We start from the raw sequence: 22793 nt of genomic DNA, 5'->3' as shown, positions 1-22793 counted from the left end.
GAATTTATTTAATGTAAAGCTGCTGTAACTCATTTTCTCACCGTCCTTCCTCTGCCCAGAAACTGGCACTAATTTAAAGGCAGAGAGACAGATTTATCTGCTATCAAATGCACTGATCTGGCAGAAACTAGTAACAATTCAGAATAAAGAAAGTGCTATGGCTGGACAGAGGGAAGCTTCTCAGTGCCATTAGCCTGAAGCTCTCTGTAACTGTCCTGATCCAGACCAGCAGTGGGAAGAAAAAGATGGAAAGACAGTCAGGACAGCGTTTACTGGTACTAACCTGACACAGTGAGTCTGGCCTCCCGGCTGAACTTCACATTAGCAATATTGGTAGCAACGCAGTGAAAAATCCCACTGTCTTCTGCCCTCAGTCCTGTAATCTGGAGGACCCCCTTAGGAAGCAGCGTGTATCTGTGGGAAGAGAAAAGCAGAAACAAAAACTCGCAAAGCAGGACATGATGTGAAAGCAGGCTGCACTCCCATGCAGGTGGGGCAGGCTGGCTCCCCACGTTCCGCTGCAGAGGCACCAGTACCACCCAAGTGACACAGCCCCCACAGGCTGAGCCCATGCTTATCCCTGCATCAGTTCTTCATTTTTTTTGGATATTTGAGCCTCTCATCTTCTTTTACAGGGGGTTATGTTATAGAATCATAGAATGGTTAGAGTTGGAAGGGACCTTAAAGATCATCAAGGACCAACCCCCCTGCCATGGGCAGGGACACCTCCCACTAGAGCAGGTTGCTCAAAGCCCCATCCAGCCTGGCCGTGAACACCTCCAGGGACGGGGCATCCACAATGTCCCTGGGCAACCTGTTCCAGTGCCTCACCACCCTCACAGTAAAGAATTTCTTTCTGGTATCTAATCTAAATCTCCCCTCTTCCAATTTAAAACCATTACCCCTCGTCATATCACTACATTCCCTGATAAAGAGTCCTCCCCATCTCTCCCGTAGCCCCCTTTAGGTACTGGAAGGGGCTCTAAGGTCTCCCCGGAGGCTTCTCTTCTCCAGGCTGAACAACCCCAACTCTCTCAGCCTGTCTTCATAGGAGAAGTTCTCCAGCCCTCTGATCATTTTTGTGGCCCTCCACTGGATCCATTCCCTTTCTTTATCTTCCGATGCATCTTTGGGGGACTCTTTGTCAGGAGATGTAGTGACAGGACAAGGGGTAATGGTTTTAAATTGGAAGAGGGGAGATTTAGATTAGATATTAGGAAGAAATTCTTTACTGTGAGGGTGGTGAAGCACTGGAACAGGTTGCCCAGGGAAGCTGTGGATGCCCCATCCCTGGAAGTGTTTAAGGCCAGGTTGGACGGGGCTTTGAGCAACCTGCTCTAGTGGGAGGTGTCCCTGCCCATGGCAGGGGGTTGGAACTCGATGATCTTTAAGGTCCCTTCCAACTCTAACCATTCTATGATTCTATGACCCTTGGGAAAGGATGACTTTTGCTGGAAGGCTACAAAGTAGATGTTTCCCATTTGACCTGTGGAAAAGCTTAGGCAGTAGATTTGCAGGTGAACGGAGCTGAGGTGAGAGTTATCACTCATCACCTGAAGCATGGTGACCATGGACAAGCATCAGGGGAAGTGCGTGCTCCACATTCCCAGCTCCAGGACTCAAATCCACATGACCTTAAAACCTCAAATGCATGGGAAGTCATGTTTAAAATGTGTATTGAGCAGGCGCACATAAATATCAATAAATATTTTATATATTTAAAACATAGGTACATTTAAATCATGCATGCATACACACATATATGTATACATACATTACAGGTTGCTTGGCAACCATGTGTTTAAATTGGCTGGTAGTAAGTCATTACACTGTGATGAGTTAATAATCCATTTCCGTCTGGAAGATGAAGAATATCTTTTTCCATATCAGCATATGGTTAAGTGCCTATAACCTGCTCCCTGCGCTGGGTTCCAAACGCGCGGCTCGGTGTCAGTGGCAGCGTGAGAGCAATCAGTTTTACACGTCCCGAAGTTGATTGCAATCTCTCTGGGACTTTAAAATGCCCATTGTTTTGGATGAATTATACCACAAGAAGCCTTCATTTTTGTTAACAATCTGCCCACAGCATTAGAAGATTCAATTCCAAAGCTATTATTCTGCCTTCAAAGCCTCCAAGTGCAAGACTCAGCATACAAATTTATATACACTTTATACGCAGAAATGCATCAAGCGTGATTAATGCAGAAATCCAATTCAGTTAGAGAAGCAACCCTCATCACCCAAGCCCGTTGGTGTCAGAGATTAATCTACTGAGCTGACAATAAAAACCTTTCCCAGTAACTTTACTGCTACAAAAATATGTTCAAAAATATGTTCAGGACACTGAATGTAGGGAAACTGCTCCCAGCCCACGTCCTCCATGGCTTGGGCAAGCTCTCTGCCCCAGAGGAGAAGCAGCTTGGGGCTCTCTGGGTTGGAGAGCCCTTGGAGATCCTCAGTCCCATCAGCCTTGGAGCTCTTCAGTCTTGGAGAAAAGAATTCCTGGTCACACTCAAATCCCTGCCACATCTCTGACCATCTCCACGCCTGTGACCCTGGGCTCAAGTGGAAAGGAGCAATAAGGCATGAAAGACTTCAAAGTAAATTCATCTGTCCTGCAACATCTCATCAGGATGCGCACAAGGTGTCAGGCCCAGTTCTGCACCCCTTCCTTCCACTGACAGCACCTCAGATCACTTGCCCTGCTCTGCCACATCCCCAGTTTAGCACTTGTGTGAGTAAGGAGCCTTCAGAGGAGATCAAGTGTAACGAATCAACCCTGTGCTGGGCTAAAAAAAGCTCAGATGAAAAATGCAAGGAAAAACAAAACCTGACAGTTGCAGTTTTCCACAGCAGGGCTGGGCCTCTTGGGTCCTTCTACTGTAAGTTCACCACAACGCTGAAAAGGTCAGGCATTGTTCCAGCCCTCATGTTTTCTCCTGCCTCCAAAGCACCCAACTACCTTCTGCTGCAGAACTGGCATTTTTAAGAATAGGGGCTTTCAGGAAAATATTTACAGCTTCCTGGTTTCGCCTATTCCCAACGCACGGACGTCAGTTCGCGATCGGGGTGTGCTGCGGCCGATTGTCTCCCACCATCGGTTGCGCGGCTCCCGAGCCGCAGCTGGGACCGCCGGAGGCCGCCGGCACGGAGCACGGAGCGTTTCCTGCCACCTGTCCTCCGCCGGGCCCCGCTGCCGCTCAGAGGATCAAACCGTGATGAGGGACGTTTCCGACGTGAAAGGAGCAGCCTGTCAAACACAGGAAGCGAGGACGTGCCGTCCCAGGTCTAGGCTGGGGAAAAGGGGGGGCAGCTGGGGTTTCTCTTTAGGAGGGTTGCATGGGAAACGGCAGCCCAGGGTGCTGCGGGATGCTCTCTGCAAGAGCTTCCCTCCTGCCACACACAAAGCACCGCAAGGGAGTCAACCCGGGAAGGAAAGTTGAGAAGCCACAGTGCAATTCAGCACTTGCAAGAGTTCAGAACCCCCATGCAAGACCTTAAGTCATGGATCCGGCTTGGAAAGAGCTGCACAAAGTGGATTCACAGAGGGATGGTGGATACCAAAGATACCCCAGCTCTGCTAGGACTGCTGGGTGGGCTCCTCATGCTGGAAAGTAAACCTGGAGGAGGGCTGATCAGGGAAGGTCAATGCAAGCCCTTGCCCCCTCCAAAATCAGCCATCATGCTTTATCTCCTGGGAGATGCGGTGTTTGTACACAGTGTTTGGCCAGAAGGAGCGCAGACAACCCACAACATTAACTGAAAGAGTCTTCCATGGCAGAAATGCTGGCCAAGACCCTCAGCTCCCGATCAGTTGTGTCCTAGCACAACTGAGAGAGCAAGAGCAAGCCTGGCCAGCTTATTCCACCTGGAGAAAGGACAGCAGTACATGGTTTGGATGTGTCCTACCTTTCGTTGTCTGTGTTGACTGGCATACGGTTCTTTTGCCAGAGGATGACTGGTTCAGGCAAGCCATGGATCTGGCACTGGAATCTGGCTACACCACCTTCCTCCACCACTGCGTTCTGAGGGTGGATGTGGAAGTCAGACATCGCTGGAAGACACAAAGAGAGACAAAAATATTCACATGTGAAAAGAGATCCACTGCCAACAACTTCCCATGACCTGGAAACACCCCGATTTCCCAGAGACAGCAAATGGGATTGTAATGCAAGAACAGAAGGCTGGTTTGCAGCCTAACCTCCTGCATGGAGAAGCGAGAGTAGTGGCAAGTTCTTGCTTTCCATCTGCCTCTGCAGGGCAGGAGACGGTGCCAACACCAAAGTGCAAATACTGCATTGGCACTTATCAGAGGTCATTCTCAACAGCTTCAGCAGACTTTGGATCTAAGCTCCAGCTCATTGCCTACTCTGCCTTCCAGCACCACAGAAGGAACAAGGAACGGTCACATCCCCGCGCTGGGGAGCAACAGGCTTCAGTGGACAGAAAGATCAGCTGCCAAGAGCTCAACAGCTCAACCGAGGCTTTTGGGGCTGGGACCACCCCACAGCGAATGACAAACCTCAGCGTGCCCACGCAGGATGAATACAGACCAGCCCGCTTCAGCACAGCCACAGCTGTAACCATTGTGCGGAAAGACTCTGGCATGCTGTTAGAGCTACATAAATAATACAGTAATTATTACTATTAATTAATTGGAAGGTGCTGCCTGTTGACTCTGCAATAAACATATTCGAAGCTAATAAACATCCCAGTGGTTATTTAGCTCATGATTCATTTATAGTGCCGCATCCGCAGGAAGATCTCTCACATTATCATACAAAATAAACTCTAAGAGAGCCCCCTGCTCTGCCACCCCAACCCGATAATACCCCTCTCCCCAGCGAGAAACCCTCGTCCCCTTTTACATGCGTCAAGTGTAATGAATGTACCTCTGCTAAGGAACAAGCTGCCTATGTGTCAGGGCAGCTTAATCATTCATCTGCAAACTCCAATTGGGCTCAGGCAGATGGGAGATGGCCATTAGCAATCATACATTAAATATGTGTTGCATTAACCCGCCCTGCTCCCGCAACCACCGCTCTCCACCCACCAACTGTAGATTTGTTAAGCTGATGGAGTAACAGGGAGCAAAGCTCCGGCCCCCCACAGCTGTAGGGTTGGGAAGGTTTTGCAGCCGTGGGATGAGCAGCCAGCCCCACGTCGGGGTGCGCCGATGGGGAGCAGGACCAGGAGGTGGCCGTGCAATGCTCCAGCCAGAGGGGAGCACACCAGCCCAAGGTGATAGATCATGCAAAAATAGATTTCCCTTTCCCAAGATGAAAATAATGCAAATATTCTCTCCGGCATATTGCGTGGAGCGCAATGGCGGAATGGCAATTTACCCAATTCATACACATTTAGCCTTGAAACGAGACTGCACGTGGCCCAGAGCACTCAGCCATGTGGGAAAGAGCCCAAAGGCTGCTGTGAGGGGATCTCCCACACCAGGCAATCCCCATTCCAAGGTGGCAGGGGCTGCTCCAAAAAGTGGGAGGTCTGGGGGAGCCCGCGGCAGGAGAGCTTGAGGCAGCCTGCAGAATATTCCAAGGCTGCCATTTGGAGCTCCAGGCCAGGGCGAGCATCTTGCAACCAAAGCTTATGAACTCTCACCAAGAAATGAATCCAAGAATTAATGAGAACGACACAAAGCTTGTTAATAAAGGGAAAGAAAAAAAAAAAAAAAGAAAAAAAAAGGGAAAAAAAAAAAAAGCAGATTCATATGCCTGCAGGAAAATTCCTTTCAAATGTACAGATGCTCAGTGCTGAGGTTTTTCGGTGGCTGACAGGGTTGATAAGAAGAGGGAGGTGTGAATGAGAATAGCCCTGGCACAGACTTTGCTCTGCTTGCTACAGAATTCATTGCCATTCCTTTATTTCAATAATATCACCTCTTATAGGTAAAACTACAGCAATAACCTCTACTCTTAAAGACACTAGTATTAATATTTATCATGAATAAACCATGGGAAGTTATAAATAATTCAGTTATGAGGATGTTAAGTAAAATATTACTCTTCAATGACCCTATAATGTGGCTTTGAAGCACAGTTTTATGTTAAATGCCTAGGAAACACTGTGACCCTTGCCAAGACCAGCTGGTTTGCAGAAGATGCATTAAAAATTCATGCACCGAGCTACAAAATGCTATTTTTAACACAGGTTTACGAGTTTATTTACAGTTGCAGAGACAAAAGCTTTTGTAGCATCTCCTGTAAAACAGCAACAAAACTGGAACGCGAGTGACTACCTGGGATGCTGTTTTCAGCCTGGAAATAAATCACTGGGTGTAAGGAGAGGAGAGGGATAGGAGCACAACTGCTTCACAGGGCATGGCTTGGAGGGGCTAAATCTCTGCTGACCCACGTGAGATTTTTATATAGAATCACAGAATCTTCTTGGTTGGAAGGTACCTTTGAGATCATCGAGTCCAACCACAAAAAAATACCCAAAAGAAACAAACCAAGAACAAAACAAACAAACAAAAAAACCCAAACCAAACACCAAAAACAAAACAAACACCATACAAAACAAACACCCACAACCACACACCACACCCACCCACAAACAGACGCAAAGCAACAATCTCGGGCACTAGAGCATGCCATGAAGTGCCATGTCTACATGTTTCTTATATACCTCTAGGGATGGCGACTCCACCACCTCCCTGGGCAGGCCGTTCCAGTGCCTGACCACTCTCTCAGTAAAGTAATTCTTCCTAATATCTAATCTAAACCTCCCCTGCCCCAACTTCAGACCATTTCCTCTGCTCCTGTCATTATTCCCTTGGGAGAAGAGGCCAACACCCACCTCTCTACACCCTCCTTTCAGGGAGTTGCAGAGGGCAATGAGGTCCCCCCTCAGCCTCCTCTTCTCCAAACTGAACATGCCCAGTTCCCTCAGCCTCTCCTCATATGACTTGTTCTCCAGACCCCTCACCAGCTTGGTGGCTCTCCTCTGGACACGCTCCAGCAGCTCAATGTCCTTCCTGTAGTGAGGGGCCCAGAACTGAACACAGCACTCGAGGTGAGGGCTCACCAGTGCCCAGTACAGAGGCACGATACATCCCAACTGACTGTCAGAAACTCATACAGAGGAGCTCTCGCTCCTATTTGTCACTTGTCTTTCGGCAGCAAACACCAGGAGCCCCATTATCAGCCGGGCGCTATTGTTTCAGCCGCCGCAGAGAAGAGCTACACCACCAGCCCCGGTGGGGTTGGCCAGCATCCAGGGAGCTGCATCTCATTTCTATGCTAATGGCCATAATCATTTTAAAAATAAATACATGCAATCACAATATTCACCCGTGAGCTCCTAAGAAGGAAGGCACCTTCTAATCCATCTGCCTGTGGTCTCTGTTGTCCAGCAGTGCAGCGTCCATGTGCCAGTGGAGGGACTGGTGCTGCCCCAGGCCCCTTTTTACTGTCATCAGACAGGGTGAGTGTCACCCTGTTCCCATTAAACTTCCCTCTGCCATCTCCATGTGTAGCACAGTACCATCCACACACACAGTGAGCATAGGGTACTCATCAATCCATAAAATCAGACCCAAATCATGCGCACACTCATTGCTCCATATTGATGCTCCAAGCCACGGTGTCTCAGAGCTTCTGCTATCATCACACCTGGATTTTGGCCACACAAAAACACACAGACCAGCATGAGGCAGGGAGAACCAAAATAAAATGGGCTCCAGCAGATGGGGAATGGTCCCAGCAGCCCTCCCATGCTGGAGGTATGGGTGCAGCTTCTCCCGAAGACATTGGTCAAGGCTAGATTCAGATTGAGTTGCTACAGCCAGACTGACACATAAGGCAGAGGAGTTACTCTTCATCTCTTCTTCCCCTGTGGCGTATCATGGAGGACCTCAACTAGGACGAGGTTAGATGCCAGGTGTGGCTCTTCCCTAAAGAGAAAGTCATGCTTGGGATCTCCCACCACCTAACCCTCACCAGGATGCAATTCCCAAAGGCATGAGCTATGGACACAGTGCAGGTGAGCAGCAGCTCTTATCCTCATCCATATTCACAGAGGATTCGTTCTAGCAAACGAGTTTGCTGCGTCTCCCCTAATCGAAGTGCAAACACTCTCTCCACCTTAACAGGCCCCGTGGAAAGGCCAATGGAATAAAAATGAAAATAGCTATCGAGTGAAATTTTCTTTACTCCATGAAAAACTAAATTGAAACCATTAGTGGCCAATCCTTTTTTGCTCAGGACAGCATTAGTGCTAAGCTGGAGATTGACCTAGATTTGATATAGAAAAAGAAAACATTAACTTGTTATGTCAAAGCAAATCCCAGTCCTGTTAGAGTCATTAAAACACAAACATTATTATCAACTGCAGGCACAAGGGGAGGGAGAAGACTTGAAAGGTTCCATGCCAAGCCTGGTGTTAGGAGAGTATTTGGGAAGTCGAGCTAGTTCTGCAATCACATTGCTTTTTGCTTTTAAATTAGGGGGAAGCAGATACCCAGGTTGGCTCTAACACGAGAGGATGCTTGGGAGGAGCTGAGCTTCCTCACTGCCACTGACACCAATGCAGTTCACAAACAACAGGCTGCAAGCAAAGACCCTTTCTCCACATTGCTGCCACCAACCTGTTAAATTCAGACCTCTTCCAATGCAGGCATGTGGTCAAAAATGCCTCAAAGTTGAGACAGTATGAGGAACAAGAGTTTAATGGGGACATGCCTCCAGTACCTGGGCTCCTAGACACCCCTGCCAAGGAGGACAAGCTTCATTAGTTCCATTACAACTGATGAAGGTGAGGCCTGGGAGGCAAATGAGAGAACAAGCCATGGGCAGAGCCAACCCCTTCCAAGAGTGACTCCATCCTGATGCTGGCAACAGCTGCTGATTTTCATACTGAATTTTCCAACTTACCAATAAAATCAAATTTCCCCTCGGGCCAGCAGAAGTCAGGGTTGTTTTTAAAACACAACAACCACCATGCCAATTAAACCCCAACCTAAACCACTCTCACGTCAGGCTGACAGCTCCAGCAGAACCAACCCTCAGTATCTGTGAGATTTATTAAGCCCCCATCTTCCTTGGCACCGCAACTCCTTCCCAAATGCTTTCCCTGCCCCAAAGCAAGCAGAGGGATTACATCCTCTTCCATTCCCTCCTGGCTTAAGAGACCTTCACCATTAAGTTAGCAACCTGTTGGGGAATGTTTTCAAGGAGGACGTCAGGTGAAGGCTTAGCAGACACAGGTATCGTATTTGCTCTTCTCTGTACTCTGGAAATGGAGGATTTCTCTGCAAGAAAGAGCCAGCACAAAAGATGGGGGGCGTATGGACACCACAAATCCCATCCTCTCCTCTCTTTCCCCAGCTTTCAAACAGGCACGCTTTCCCAAGTCTTTAAGAAAAAGACCCTGCATCTTCTTTCTCTACATCTTTTTTTTTTTTTAAATATGCATTTTTATAAAGATAAAAAAAGCCCACATCACAACAGCCCGGTGGCTACTCCAGCTGCAGAGCAGCCCCCGCGCCTGCGAGCCGGCCCTGCGTGTCTAATGATGCTATTGTGCGAGGTTGTTGCTGAACTGCCATGAGCCCAATTTTGAATGCAAGTTGCTTTGTGTATAGTGAAGCGTGAACAACAGCGCCGCCCATTTATCTATTTAATTCTTCAGGAGTAGCAGGAGCGGGGGCCTTCGCTCACATCTAAAGGGAAGAAAAATCGCCTTTCTCTCAGCTTTGGAAAGGGAGGGAAATATTAAAGACCAGCCGTGTCTCTCCCAGCACAGAGGAAAATCCCCTCTGCCTCTGCCCACTAATCATAGGGGTGAAAATCCCAAATCTCTATTGTCCGTGCTGGGCCTCAGATCTCAAAAGAAAATAGGCTGCGAGATTCAGGAGAGTTTGAAGCAAAGAAGACATTTTGGAAGAATGTAGCTCATTTAAGAGGAACCAAAACACGTGGCGAGACAAGAGAGGGAGGAAGCCCCATTTTGCTCTGTGCTGGGCAGGCGTAGAGGGAAAGAGGGTCAGTCCTGCACACGTTTTATTTGCAATACTTGCAAACAAATGCTTATTTCTCTTTTGCTTTGGCTGTGGCTTCTCCCCCTAGAGCTGGTACAACTGCTCAGAGCAGGGATGGAGGATGGTCCAGGCCCTCCGCCCTCTCTGCATTTTGCATCCTTGCGCCTCCGTTGTTATCTCAGTCAATCAAAGCAGGGAGAAATAATTTAAACGAGGTTGAGAAGATGCCCCATCAGACGGACTTCTCTGGTTGAGGAACAACAAGTCTCCACCTGGCCTGTTTTTTCTTCCCCCTGCCCTAAGCCCCTGGGATGGGAATGAAAGGGAGACAACCGAGCTAATGCCTCACAGTGGGACATAGCAGCTGCCCACTGGAGGGAACATGCAACAGATATTTTACAAGGCGGGGAGGGGGAAATAATCTACCGCTTTGTGACTTAAGTCCACCAGGAGGCAAATTGCTGCCTGACCTGGGACTGTGGCTTCTCAATTTTTTGCATAACACATGAAATGACTGCGAGCCAAATCCAGCCCAGGTCGCCTCCTGCTCCTGCAAGGAGCAACACCGATGGACTCATGATTTACTGTTTGTTTTGGTGCTTTGAGAAGCAAGTGAAAAAACAGCACAGAGCCCTACGGGGGCTGCTTCTGTGTAGGGATGATAAATATCCTCCAAAGATAATGAACACATCTCCACTGCACACTGACCGGGTGGCAGAGGGAACGCGCTCAGGGGTCCCTGGTTGCTCTGCGCGCCCTGCACGAGTGAAGGATGAGGGCTGGGAGGAGGAGGATGGGTTGTCCCTGCAAAGGTTCCTCCAGGGACTTTATTGTGGCACCTGGAAAACCTTCAAACACTTGTGCTGCAGCTCCACTTCTTTTCCTGAGGCTCCCTTGAACGCCCTCCCCACCACCAGCACACCACAACATCTCCCGCACGATCACACGTGCCTCCAAGCCGGTCTCCCAGTCCTAAAGAACGTTTAGTAGATTTATGGTATTGATTATAGCTCGCTTATTGGAAAAATAACTACACCACCATCAGTTGTTGATGCAGGGGTACTCTCCCATGAGTGGGAAATAATTTTTTCTGGATAAATGCAGTTTCTGCACCACGCATGGAAGTAACAGGGGCCGTACACCCCAAGGGCTATTTTATACTGAAGTATCTCACAATTTCTATAACGCTCACAAAGTGTTATCCCTCTGGAAAGAGACTGCACCCACATTGTCCTGATACAGCACCCCCAACATCCGACACCCCACCACCCTCACTGTCTTGACCTGGGAGGATGGAAAGCACCAGGGGAGCTGCCAGTGCCAGGGGAAACCCCCTAAAGCGGCTGCCCTTTAATAGTGCAACAGCACTGCCCAAACGCCGCCTGCTCAGACCCACAACCTCCTGCAACTCAGCTGCAGCCAGAAATTATCCCAGCCTGGAAATAAGGAGTAGCAAGTGCTGGTGCATCAGTGTAAACGCCCTCTCTCAAGCCCAACAAGCAACCAGGGCTTTCAGAGCATCCGCAAACCTTTCCTATAAACATATCGGTCATTTTACAGAGAAGGGGAGAAAGGCACAGAGGACACAAAGTGACACCCAGGGTCACAACTCAAATGCAACATCATCCCTCGAGTACCAATGGTACGCTCTACCCGCGAGGCAACGCTGCTCCTTATAAATCACTGTGAAAGATGCACCTCGGCAACCCCACAGACCAAATTTCTCACTTCCCTCCGCATTCAGAGCACACGGCAGCACCCCATCACGTTACCCGCTACGCAGAGCAGCACAGCAGACAGCCCAAGGTGGTTATTCGTCTTCCAGCACCCTCTTGTTTTGCAGGGGAATCGAGTAATAAACAGCCCCTTTAGCGCTTTCAAATTGGTTTCAGGGAGAGAAGAAGTTTCTGGCGAAGAGGGAGGCATCGCTGGGAGAGACCTTTATCAGGCAGCGCTATTGCAGTAATTTTTCAAGACGAAATTGCTCTCTGGCTCATGACAGCGTTTAGTGTATCCTGAGGCGACCATTTGTGAAGCCAAACCCATGGTCCTGCCGCCCTGCTGCTGGAGGGAAGGGGGAGTATTAAATGTCATAAACAACTCTTAATTTGCTTGGGCGGACTGCATATGGGGCCAGCGATTCTGCAGTGCAGGAGGAGGTTATCTGTCATCATTACAGCACTTCGGTACTGAGGATGATGCTGGCAGGGCAACACTGGCCACTGTCATACCTGCCCAGCGGCACGAGGCACCACGAGTCCTGTGTTTCTGCGGGGTGACTTCTTCAGAAACCCCAGCATCACGCAAGGTTCCCCCAACCCAAAGCAGGGCTCCCTTCCAGCGTCACAAGAAGATGCTCCCTCCTGTTGCATCCACAGCTCACTTTGCTTCAAGCATCAGCTTCTTCAGGACCTTCCTACCTCCCAGGCTTTCTTCTGAAGCGCACGTTTGGTCTTTGCAAAATACCTATGAATGATCACACTCAAGTGCCCCTGCAGACCCCTGAAATCATGAGAAAATGAAGGGCAAGCTGTCCAGCAAGCCTCTGAGAGAGGCTGGCTCGGTGAGGGTAAAGCAAAGCGTGCAGCACGCTGCCAGCAGGCAGGGCTCTCCTGCCAGATTTCCATCCGGAGCTCCTCGGGTTTCTCCCACTCCGACACACGCAATTAAGACAAATTACATAGTTACCATTTTGATTTGTTGCACAATAACAATGTTTTCCATCCCTCTCCCAAATATTGATGGAGTTGGTACAAGAGGAAGCTCCCGCGCAGCTGTTTTTGGCCCTGGACCACTTTATTCACAGCCAACTGCTTCCGATACCAAGCGCGGACGAGCAATCCTGCTTTTTACCAGCTTGGAGAGGCAACAAGCCATCCGAGCACGAGGCGTTATCCCGTCCCGTTGCAGTCCTTGCAACACCTCTAGGTAGAAATATCCCTGCTCAGACCTCCTGGTCTGCACAGCCAGCGGCCATCCCTGGTTTTTTGGGCTTGCCAACGAGGGCACGCTGCGTTTCGGCATCTCCAAAGGCAACAGTGGAATCCAGAAAGGTGGAGGAAAGGAAGCTTTTCATCACGACTGCCCACGGAAATGCCATCAAGCCCTGCTTTCAGACAGGGAGCTGTCCTGATTTACAGGCTAATGAATTTTAAATGAGATGCATTTTTTAATTTTTTGTTGTCAGCCCCCATTTTTCTGCTAGCAATCATTCCAATAATAGCTTTAAATTTTCAGCATCTGTTTTTACCAGCTCTCTTGTAATTAGTTTACTAATGTATTTCACTGCGCCTTTGTTATTTTCAGAGAATTACTTCATTCCCAGCTATCAGAGATAGTGCACTTCAGTCTATAAGGAGTTTGGCCTTTGTTCCCTCGTGGTTATTCACATGGGGGAAGATGGCTCAGTGAATGACAAGCCTTTCTATCACCACACATTCTCCATTTAATGTCTTTATACTGGCTCATTAATTACCACAGAAAACTCCTTTCCGAATGGAACCTGTGATTTATAGAAGACTTGGGCAAGGTGCCATTTGAGTCGGGTCGACAGCGAGCAGCACCACTGGTATTCACTCTTCATTTTCCCTTCTGCTGCAGCGGGGTCAGCCCCACCGCGCTGGGAGTTTTGCCTGGGCAAAGGAGCTCAGCAAGTGATCGGTGCTGCCGAGCCACGGCCATCACACTGGTCCTGCACGGCTGGGGCCACCAAGTCCATAGAAAATTGAGCTACAGCCCATTCTGCCTATGTACTCCCTTGGGCAGCGGCTGGATGAGTGCCTGGAGGAGGTGGGACTGCCTCCAAGCTGATGCCCTGCATCTTTTTGTTAAATCTGGTGGTCCAAGGTGTTGCAGTGCATCCAACAAAGCATCTCAGCACTCGGCAAAAGCCCAAGCACAGCACAAGAGAGACTCAGGCTTGTGTTAAGGAGTGGGCAGTGAGATGGACGGACTCCATGGTACCTAGACGTGCCTCTCTGCCGTGTCCCACTACACAGCACGGGCTGGACGGCAGGCGTGAGACTCAGCTGTATCTCTCAGGATCTAAAACATGACAGACTTGAAAACCTCCCAGCAGCAGGGTCCAGCCAGGGGGAAGAGCTGCGCGAAGACACAAGGTACAGGTTCCCTGCAGGAGAAAGATGACTGTCCTGCCTTCGAGAGGGAGGAACCTGAACAACGGTCTCTCTGTCCAACGGAAATTAACTTTAAATCCTTCAGAACAGTATGTCTTTCACCACATCCTTACTTTGTGCTGAGCATGATAAACTGCCCCCTTCTTTATTAAAGAATGAAATAGAGGTGGAAACGGTTCACACATTGACTAAAGAAGTTATTAAAATAGAAAAACAATCACAAAAGGCTGGATTTCCATCACTTAAAGCAGAGGAGCCACCTCGCACCATTGCAAAGGGAAAGTACTCAGCATCCCCTGTCCACATGGGAAGGAGAGAGGAGAGGCCAAAAGTCCCCAGTGCAAACATAGAGCAAGTCAGACACGGAGTTAGCATTACAAAGAACTGCTCTAAAGCTCCTTTCTGCTTATTTTAACTCAATTTCACTCAAATGCAGGTGGTTTTCCAAAACGCAGAGGGGTCCTCTGCTCCCATCCCTTGGCGGTGCACACAGATGCTGTGTTACGATGTTGCTTGATCCAGACTGAAGGTGATAATTTCATAGATGTAGAAAGGACAGAACCACTGTGATACTGAGAAAATCCAGCTTCCTCCAAGGTCTGCTTTTCCTCCTAGCAGCGGCTAAGCCGTTAGCTGTCATCTCATCCCTGTGGCTGAGTTACATATATAAATTCCTGTTCGCTCCTTGGCAATAGCAACAGCTTCCTATTTTGCTGGCAGCCATCCAGGGGAAATTCAAGCTGAATTACAGCCGTTCTTCAGAAAAATAGGCCAAATCCACGAAAGCAGGACACATGACCGCAAACGTAGAGCTCGTCCTTTTTCTATTTATTTCGCGGCGAGAAGCCCCGTTGGCTGAAAATAGCTTATCTCTGGAAGTCCCCCTTTCCGTTCGCGGCTGCCGCTCCTGGCCGCTCGCCAAACTATTACCACCTCAAAGAGAAAGTTCATAGCTCCGGCGTATCAGCCCCACTGTACAGGACGTGTGGTTTGATGTTTTCACCGATTTCTCTCTGGGAGCTCGGAGGAGACGGGGATTGTATTTCTGTGCGTGAGCCAGCGAGTATTAAGTCCTTTCCTGCGCCTCTGTTGGGATGGTTGTACTTGGGGTTGTACCCCAGCATCGCTTGTAAGCACATACACAGCAGCATGTGTACACATGCGTGTATGTGCATGTATGGACACAGCACGGGTGATAACACGGGCTGGACTCCGTGAGCCAGGGTCCCTCCAGACACCCATTCCCATGACAAGGTGACAGCTTACACTTCACACTGGTTTCACTCCATCCAAAAGCACCTCTGCACCCACAGTAAGTCCTCTCTCCTCCCCGCGTACCCCATCTCCCTAAATATAACTGGGGGACACGTGCCCATCCCGAAGCATGCAGACAGACAAACATGAGTGAGGACACAGAACAGTTAAGAAGGATGGTCACAGAGAGGAAGGAAGTAATGGCATAGTTACAAATCTCGCCATCTTTATCTTCCTTGCTATCAGCAGACAATCACCAAATCTGGATGCATTCCAGAAAACACAGCTCTCCAGGGGGGACCGGCTTCTTGTTGATAAGAAGCAGGGAGGCTTATCTCCCAAATTCACAGCGACACCTCACCCCAGGCCCGGTTTACCAAATTAAACTCATTACCTTTGAGGACTCGTTGAAAAGAGGTGGCAGGAGAAGAGTGGTGGGTCAAGGAGGCAACGGCTCCCACTGCCCTGCTGTGTCACTCCCGGCTCAGCGCATCCTTACCGGCACGTGCTGAGCAGCGGTGGTGGCTGGTGGGACAACACTGCCTGTGAGACCAAAATGTCCCAGGGTGTCGCGTCAAGGAAGAAAAGCGACAGAAAGAGTTGATGCACTGATTTACTGTGAGGCCATGGCACGGCTCTGCAGTTTATTGTACGCACAGCCACACCATGCAAGGCCACACTCACTGGGTGTCTTTTCTGCGTGTAAGATGGTCTACAACAGTCGGTTTCTATACGTTAGAAAGACAAACTCACCGTGCCTACAGCAGAGCGATATATCGGTGATTTGCCATCATCCCATCTCCGTGCTGTGTCACAACCAAATGCAGTATTTTGCATATGCATCTATTACCAGCAAGGAGAAATAACCAAAACTCTTCTATGAGGAGTTTTAAAAACAAGCCAAGCAAAACAACATTCCAGCTTTCAACACTTTGCTAAGGCATTCAGATATATACTTCAGATATTTTGTTGTTGTTGTTGTTTGGTTTTTTTATCATAGATTAGGCAAACACTGGTAACCTCCGGTAGTGTCTCGCCTCTCTGCTGAAAGCCCTGTTTATGGGAACAGGATACAACGAGAAGCCCTGGGTACCACGAGGCGAGAGCAGTGAGGCTCGAGAAGCCTTTGAAGAGCGTAATTCCTGAGGGGTGCTCCCAGTTGGGATAACTATTAGTTCACAGGCCTACAAGGAGGGGGGGCTCGATTGAATAGCTGGCAGGAAAAGAGATGGGAAGAGCCTGTATTATTTCCTACTGTGGAATTTGCAAATTTTCTAGCCAAATGAGTTTCAGGACGCAGAAACACATGAAGCAGCACAATGTGGCAGGTCAAGGTGGGCAGGCTGCCTGACTCCCCAAGCAGTGGTCCCCTGACTAGGAGACACAGATTCTCCTGTGGGCTTGTGGCAACCACCAAATAAACCCTCTGCAGATGCACCGGGTCCCTACGCCCTTCATCACTCTGCACCTCTGCTTCCAAACACCCCCTGGGCAGCAAAATTCAGTGTGATGAACAAAAGACAAGAGGAGAACGTGATAAGAAACCCAGCACCCAATGCCCAGCCTGGAGAAGGGCTCAGCACCCACAGCTCCTGCCAAAGGAAGGAGAGCTAGAAGAAAGGCTGGGCACTTAAGCAGCCATGCAACCCAAATTTAAATATCAGCATTTGCCTTCAAAGTCTCTCAGTGATGGGAGAGCCATACAAAGCTGCAACTGCACAGCTATAATGCAGAGGAGGGGTGAGGCCATGTCTCTTCTGTGAAGTCTCCCTGGCTTTGCTGGCTGGGTGGGAGAGGACGATCTCACCTGGGACTTCTCCATCCCCATCCCTACTCATGCATTTGTGACCCCATTTACTTCCCAGCCACATTCCCCATCCAGATGCCAGGGTTAACAACATTTAGCCACTTAAGCTGTTGTCACAAAATTTCATTTTAATTAAAGTTTATTAAGGGTTTGAGATGCGCACATGAATGTGGAAACCTGCCTGGGCTGGAGCGACGCTAAACATCAAGGAATGGCAGCATCGCAAAAGCGATGTGGGTTTTTGAGAGTGATGTGGGTTTTTCCGAGGTCAAACGCTGTGCCTGAACAGTGGGGCTGGGTGTGTGTGTGTGTGTGTATTTTTCCTGGCTTTGAGCTTTGAACTTCAGCTTTGCCCCAGTGTTTGCAGCACACTGGGGAAATCAGAGCCAAAGCCCCCTAAGCTTGATCTTAAGGGGGCCTCCGCAGGGAGGTTCAGCTCCTCCCGCACCGAGCCTGGGGAATCACTCCTCTCTCTCCTGAAATGTGCATCTTCATCAGAAAAGACACTTACACCCCAAAACAGGCACCCCTCTGGTATTAACAAAAGAGATGAAAACTCAGTAACAAACGTGTAACTGTAAACTGTTAGAGACCTGAAAAACTGCTGGGACACCTGAAATATCCAGGATGGCGATTAAATCTGTCTTAACAAAACCTTGTGGCACATAATGGCTCCCCAGGAGACCCACTATGGTGCCCTAATAACTTGTCTATGTGACCAAATTGTCCAAGAAGAGATTCTGTGGGGGTGTGCATACACATGGGACCGCCCACCCCACGTGAACATTCAAGCAGGGAATAAAAGACAGGGAAATAGCAAAGTCTGTAAGATACTCGCGTGGGACAAGGCAAAGGCATCCGCATGGAAAACCTCACCAGCAACTTCACAGCCCTCCCCACCATGAAATAAAATAAATAAATAAAGAGAGCTCCAGGAATTAGCTGTGAGGGTGACTGCACCCAAAGAAAATGAAAGCAGAAGTTTGGGGTGGGGTGGGGGGTGGGGAATGGGTGGAAAAATCCAGCCCGGCTCGCTTTTGTGTTCTCGCACAATGGGGCACGTCAGCTCCGGAGCCTTCGCAAGCCATCACCCACCATCTGGCACCGGGCTGGACCGCTAATGGGAGGCCCCGGCGCCCCAGCTGACTCTCAGAGCCACGGGGGAAATCAAGCTGACGAGCTCCCCACATTAAGCCGTCTAAATTAATGCAGATGCGCGGCCCGCTCGCTGGAAATTTGGCTGGTGAACGGCGGTGAGGAGAGCGGGGTGAGCCGGCCGCAGCGTGCCACGAAGCCCGTGCCAGCTCGGAGTTACAGCCCAGCCACCGTATGGAGCGGGGCCGGGGCGGACGCAAGCCCCCTCTCCTCATTTGCAAGAGGAATTGTCGGCGAGAGGATCTGGAGGCGCAGCCCTTTCCACCGAGCTCTCGCAGCTCAACTGCCAGATGCACAACGCCGGCCAGATGCAAATTCTGCAGCAGCGGGGACAGCCCAGATGAACACCGCCTGCCCGACACGTCGCGCTGGAAACCAGCCTCATTAGCTAATGTTCCTGTAATGCCCTAACGGAGCAGATCAGCTAGGAAATTACTGTGCAGGGGGGAAAAGGCAGGGAAGGGGATGAAGATGTTGATATAAGCGCTCGGGGCCAGGTTCCTCTCCCCAGGAGTAACCCTGCTGATTTTGGCAGGGTGGACACGAGAGGTCTCATCGCCCCAAAGGAACATTTACTGCCCTGACCTTAGCACTATGGTACTGAATAAGGGTGCCAGAGCCCGGCATGGAATCACGAGGGAATATTCAGTGCTGTCCTGGGGTTGTAAAGGGTTGGCTGAGCACCTTGTTGAGGACATGATGTCCAGCTCCAGCCCCTTCTCTTGCCAGCTTCTGCATGAGGAGCAAGAAGAGAACAAGCCATAAGGAATTAAGAATGCACAACACTCCTCAGGCATGGAAATGCGTATTGGAAAGCCCATCTCCAGCCTGTGGGGGACACAAGATCCCACCTCCTCCCCTGCTTCTAACATGACAGTGGGCTTTGGGGACAACGCAGAGATCGGTGCCTCCGCAAGCTCCTGGGGTGCTACCCTGGGGACATCTGGGTATGCTGACCAGTATCTAATGATGTTTTTGTGGTGGAAGATGCATGTTGGAGTTCTCTGAAGGGACTTGGCCCTGGCTGGAGCGTGCAAAAAGATTTGACCCCTCCATCTGGGCACAAACAGAAAAGTCAGCCTTCAGGAAGGGATTTTGCTTCTCCCCTCCATCAGCAGCTTCAGAGAACTGACAGGAACCCAGCTCCGCAGCAGCCCGAGCAGGGGATCAGAGGCAGCAGGGTTAATTCAGAAGCAGGTGAGGAAGAGCCTGGGAGGATCAGAGGAGCATCCCTACGAGCAGGCTCTCATTGCTGTGGTTTCATTAAGGCGTGTGCCCCACGGCAAGCAGCACTGCCTGCCTGCAGCCAGCCCCACACACGCTGCCTCGCACCCCAGCACGACAGAGGCAAACGATGCCCTCGCTGGCTTTTTGCATGGAGCCAGCAGCCTGCTTATCGCCAGCATCAAAAACCAGCCACATATCTCTCCAGGGTGAACTCTCAACCAGCAGAGACCTCCAGGGAATCGCTGTGCCAAACCTCGGGCCAAAGAAAAACCAAATCTTTTGCAACTGAGGCACATTTCAGCATCCCAAGGTCCAGCTGCTGTTGCACAGCCCAGGGAACCTCTTGGGGTGGCAGCGATGCCTCGCAACAAGCATGTATTCGGGGATCCACCACTGTCGCTGACAGCTGAGCTCCTGCTTACAGCACCAAGGGTAAACCCAGACCCTTTCTAATGACTTTTGGACTCATAACCTATTCCCACAGATGGAAAATTTTATTCCCAAATGCACAGAGACCCACACGGCAGCAGCTTGAGTGATTACGGTCTCTGCTCTGCGGAGCTGCTATCCTTTGCAGGGAGGCAGCAACACCCCCATTTTACCTAAAGGGGAGGGTGGTAGCATATGGTAAGTGTAGGTTACACTCAGCCCCAGGAGCAATGCTGTAGCTCTTGCACAGCTCATGCCACCTCCGAATCGCATTCCAGGTCCACAACATCCCACTAGAAGAGAAGGAGAATATTTGCTGGGGTGGGAGAAAACCTCTCCATGCAATTAATTTGCCTCCAAATTCAAGCTAGTTGAAATAATCTGTTGGTAAACACAAAACACCATTGGGATAACAGCTGAGCAGAGGCTTATATTAAACAAGCATCTTCAGATGAAAATATCACTCATCTAAAAGGCATCACCATTCATTCATGCTCAATAAAACACAAAATGGTTACAGATAGAGCTGATGGAAAATGAGAGAGAGAAATGGAAGTAAAGGTAAAGCTGCCAGGCAGGAAACAGCACAAGGAGGAAAAAAAAAACACAAAACCAAACCCAACACTATGAAGAGGTTGATTTAGCATTCTGCTTTAGGAGAAATTTCAAAAGCGGGTTTTAATATCTGATAAAACTTCACTGCTGGTTGCCATGCTGCCCGACGGAAGCACAGAAGGGGACTAATAGCCCTGGCATATGACATGATAAAACATTTTAAGCTGCATAGCTTTACTTGGACTTGCTACTTTTAAGGACATTTTATGGTTCACTGCTATCTCTCAGTGTCTTACCAACAGCCCCTGAGCACGCACAAGCTCTCATCTACCCGCCAGGCAGGTATTTTCCCCCACAGCTGAGTTTTCCCAGTCTGCAGATTGTTGCCACAGTTGAATATTAGCACTTGGCTGCATTGCTGCAAGGAACTGCAAAGGGGCTGAGTGCAGGACCACCCAGGCTGGTAGCTCTCGTCTTCTTGCCTCACATCTGGCTCCTTTGGGGCTCTCCAGGACCCCCTCGAAGCCCCCCGTCATCCAAACCCTCCATCCAACCGGCTGCATGCTGCTGTCTCAGCATTAATGAGAGACATGGGGGCTCGGTTTCAAGTACACTTCTGCTTTATAGATGATTTCCCAATCTAATAAAGAGACAAAACATTATCTGTCTTTTCTTCTCTTATTTCCTGAGGAACAACAAGGCTGGAAACATCTTTCTGCTTCACTAATAAAACCTTTATAACCCCCTTCCCTGACAGTCCCTGAGCAGGGGGGTTCCTTTTCCCAACGAGGAGCCTGGGATAAGCAGGGGAAGGAGCGGCGCAATCTGTATTCACAGCCTGTCCTAGCTCAGGTGGTGGCGTGAAACATCAGAGTCACACTTGGATGCAGGCTGCAAAAATACTCCCCTTTGCCGGCTGCCCAGGGATTGTTCTTGCCAGTCAAGGCAAGCAGAAGGCTTTATTGGACACAGCACAGTAGAAGTCCCACTGCCAGAATTTAAAAGCTATCTGGCCACTCCAGAAAAAAAAAAAAAAAAAGGCAACTAAAAAAATAAAGGCAACTGAGATGGGATTTGTTGGCTGGTTTGAGTCCTATTTTGTTTAATTTTTTTTTTTTTTTTCCAATGGTCTGGTACCAGCTTGTATTTCCTGGCAGCCATCCCGCCATTTTCAGTTTGATTTTACATTAGGGGAAGAGCTGAAAATCAGGCAAATTTGGCCATGGGATGGCCAGGTCTACCTGCACATCCCTCTATACGACCACCAGTCTCGGCACAGCGCTGCCACACTGGTGCTGCTGCCAGGACAAACTGCTCCGGTTACCGCACAGACTGCCTGACATCAGGACAGAACTCTTCTGACCCACACCTCTGCCTTTCCAGGATTGCCAAACTGCTATAGGTGCATGGGCAAAACTGTTGTAGATACCTACAAGGTATCTACTGCCTTGTAGATACCTGGAGGCAGAAGATGACAGCAAGTTTTCCAGAAAGCATAGTCATCAGTGCAACAAATAAACCCAACAGGTTATCAGTAATTTCCACACTATATTTCCAGCTGGAAGGAGGAAGAATCAGTCCAAAACATGCTGTTTGCAAGCAATAATCTTTGTCGTGGTCTTCCCTGTGATGCTGCCCAACACAAAGTAATACTTTATAAACGATGCCTCCCCTCGTGGGAGACAAGCCCAGCAGGACGAAGGAGAAGAGGGACAAACCCACTGACTCACGTCACAGCTCTGGGGCTGCACTAACTGCGAAAGGACAGGGTTGGCCAAAACAGGTAATTACCACGAAGCCCTAATTAGGATGGAGAGGAAGAACGTGGAAGAGGAAAAATACATCCAATGCAATGTGGCTTAACCACCCTGGAGGGGTCTTCCTTGATGGTCCGCTATTGCCTCCATCCACACGTGGATATCTTTTAAGACTGTTCTTAAATCCAGGCAACCTCTCCTGGCCACAAGCACAGGGTCAGGAAGGGGAAAAAAGGAGGAAGAAAGCTACTGAGGAGGAGGGCAGGAAACTTCTTTTTTTTTAAATCACATAAATCAAGCCAAAGGAAAGACTTCATGCCCCAGAAACCCAAGGCCAGGTTACTCATACATTCAATCATAAACTCCAGGAAGGAGAGGTCTCTCCTTTCTTTCTGCAAAAAGCTGTTTTTATGTCAGGAATGGCTTTAATTAGCATGCCCGAAGCTTGAGAGCAGCTCTGGGAGCTGAGAAGCCTGCCCCAT

At 49.4% G+C, this 22793-nt stretch overlaps 1 protein-coding gene across 1 annotated transcript in view; it reads right to left on the bottom strand.

Annotated features, from left to right (window-relative positions):
* The window catches only part of IGDCC3 (immunoglobulin superfamily DCC subclass member 3), a 105218-nt gene that overhangs the window by 38417 nt on the left and 44008 nt on the right, over positions 1-22793 (bottom strand). Inside the window, exons 3-4 of the mRNA XM_074155982.1 lie at positions 3910-4054; positions 284-414 (exon numbers count right to left, since the gene is read on the bottom strand). Coding sequence (XP_074012083.1) covers positions 284-414; positions 3910-4054 — 276 coding nt within the window. The remainder of the gene's footprint in view (positions 1-283; positions 415-3909; positions 4055-22793) is intronic.

Source organism: Numenius arquata, chromosome 11, assembly GCF_964106895.1.
Source record: "Numenius arquata chromosome 11, bNumArq3.hap1.1, whole genome shotgun sequence".
In the NCBI taxonomy this organism is placed as follows: domain Eukaryota; kingdom Metazoa; phylum Chordata; class Aves; order Charadriiformes; family Scolopacidae; genus Numenius; species Numenius arquata.
This window is presented reverse-complemented; position numbering and strand designations above follow the sequence as displayed.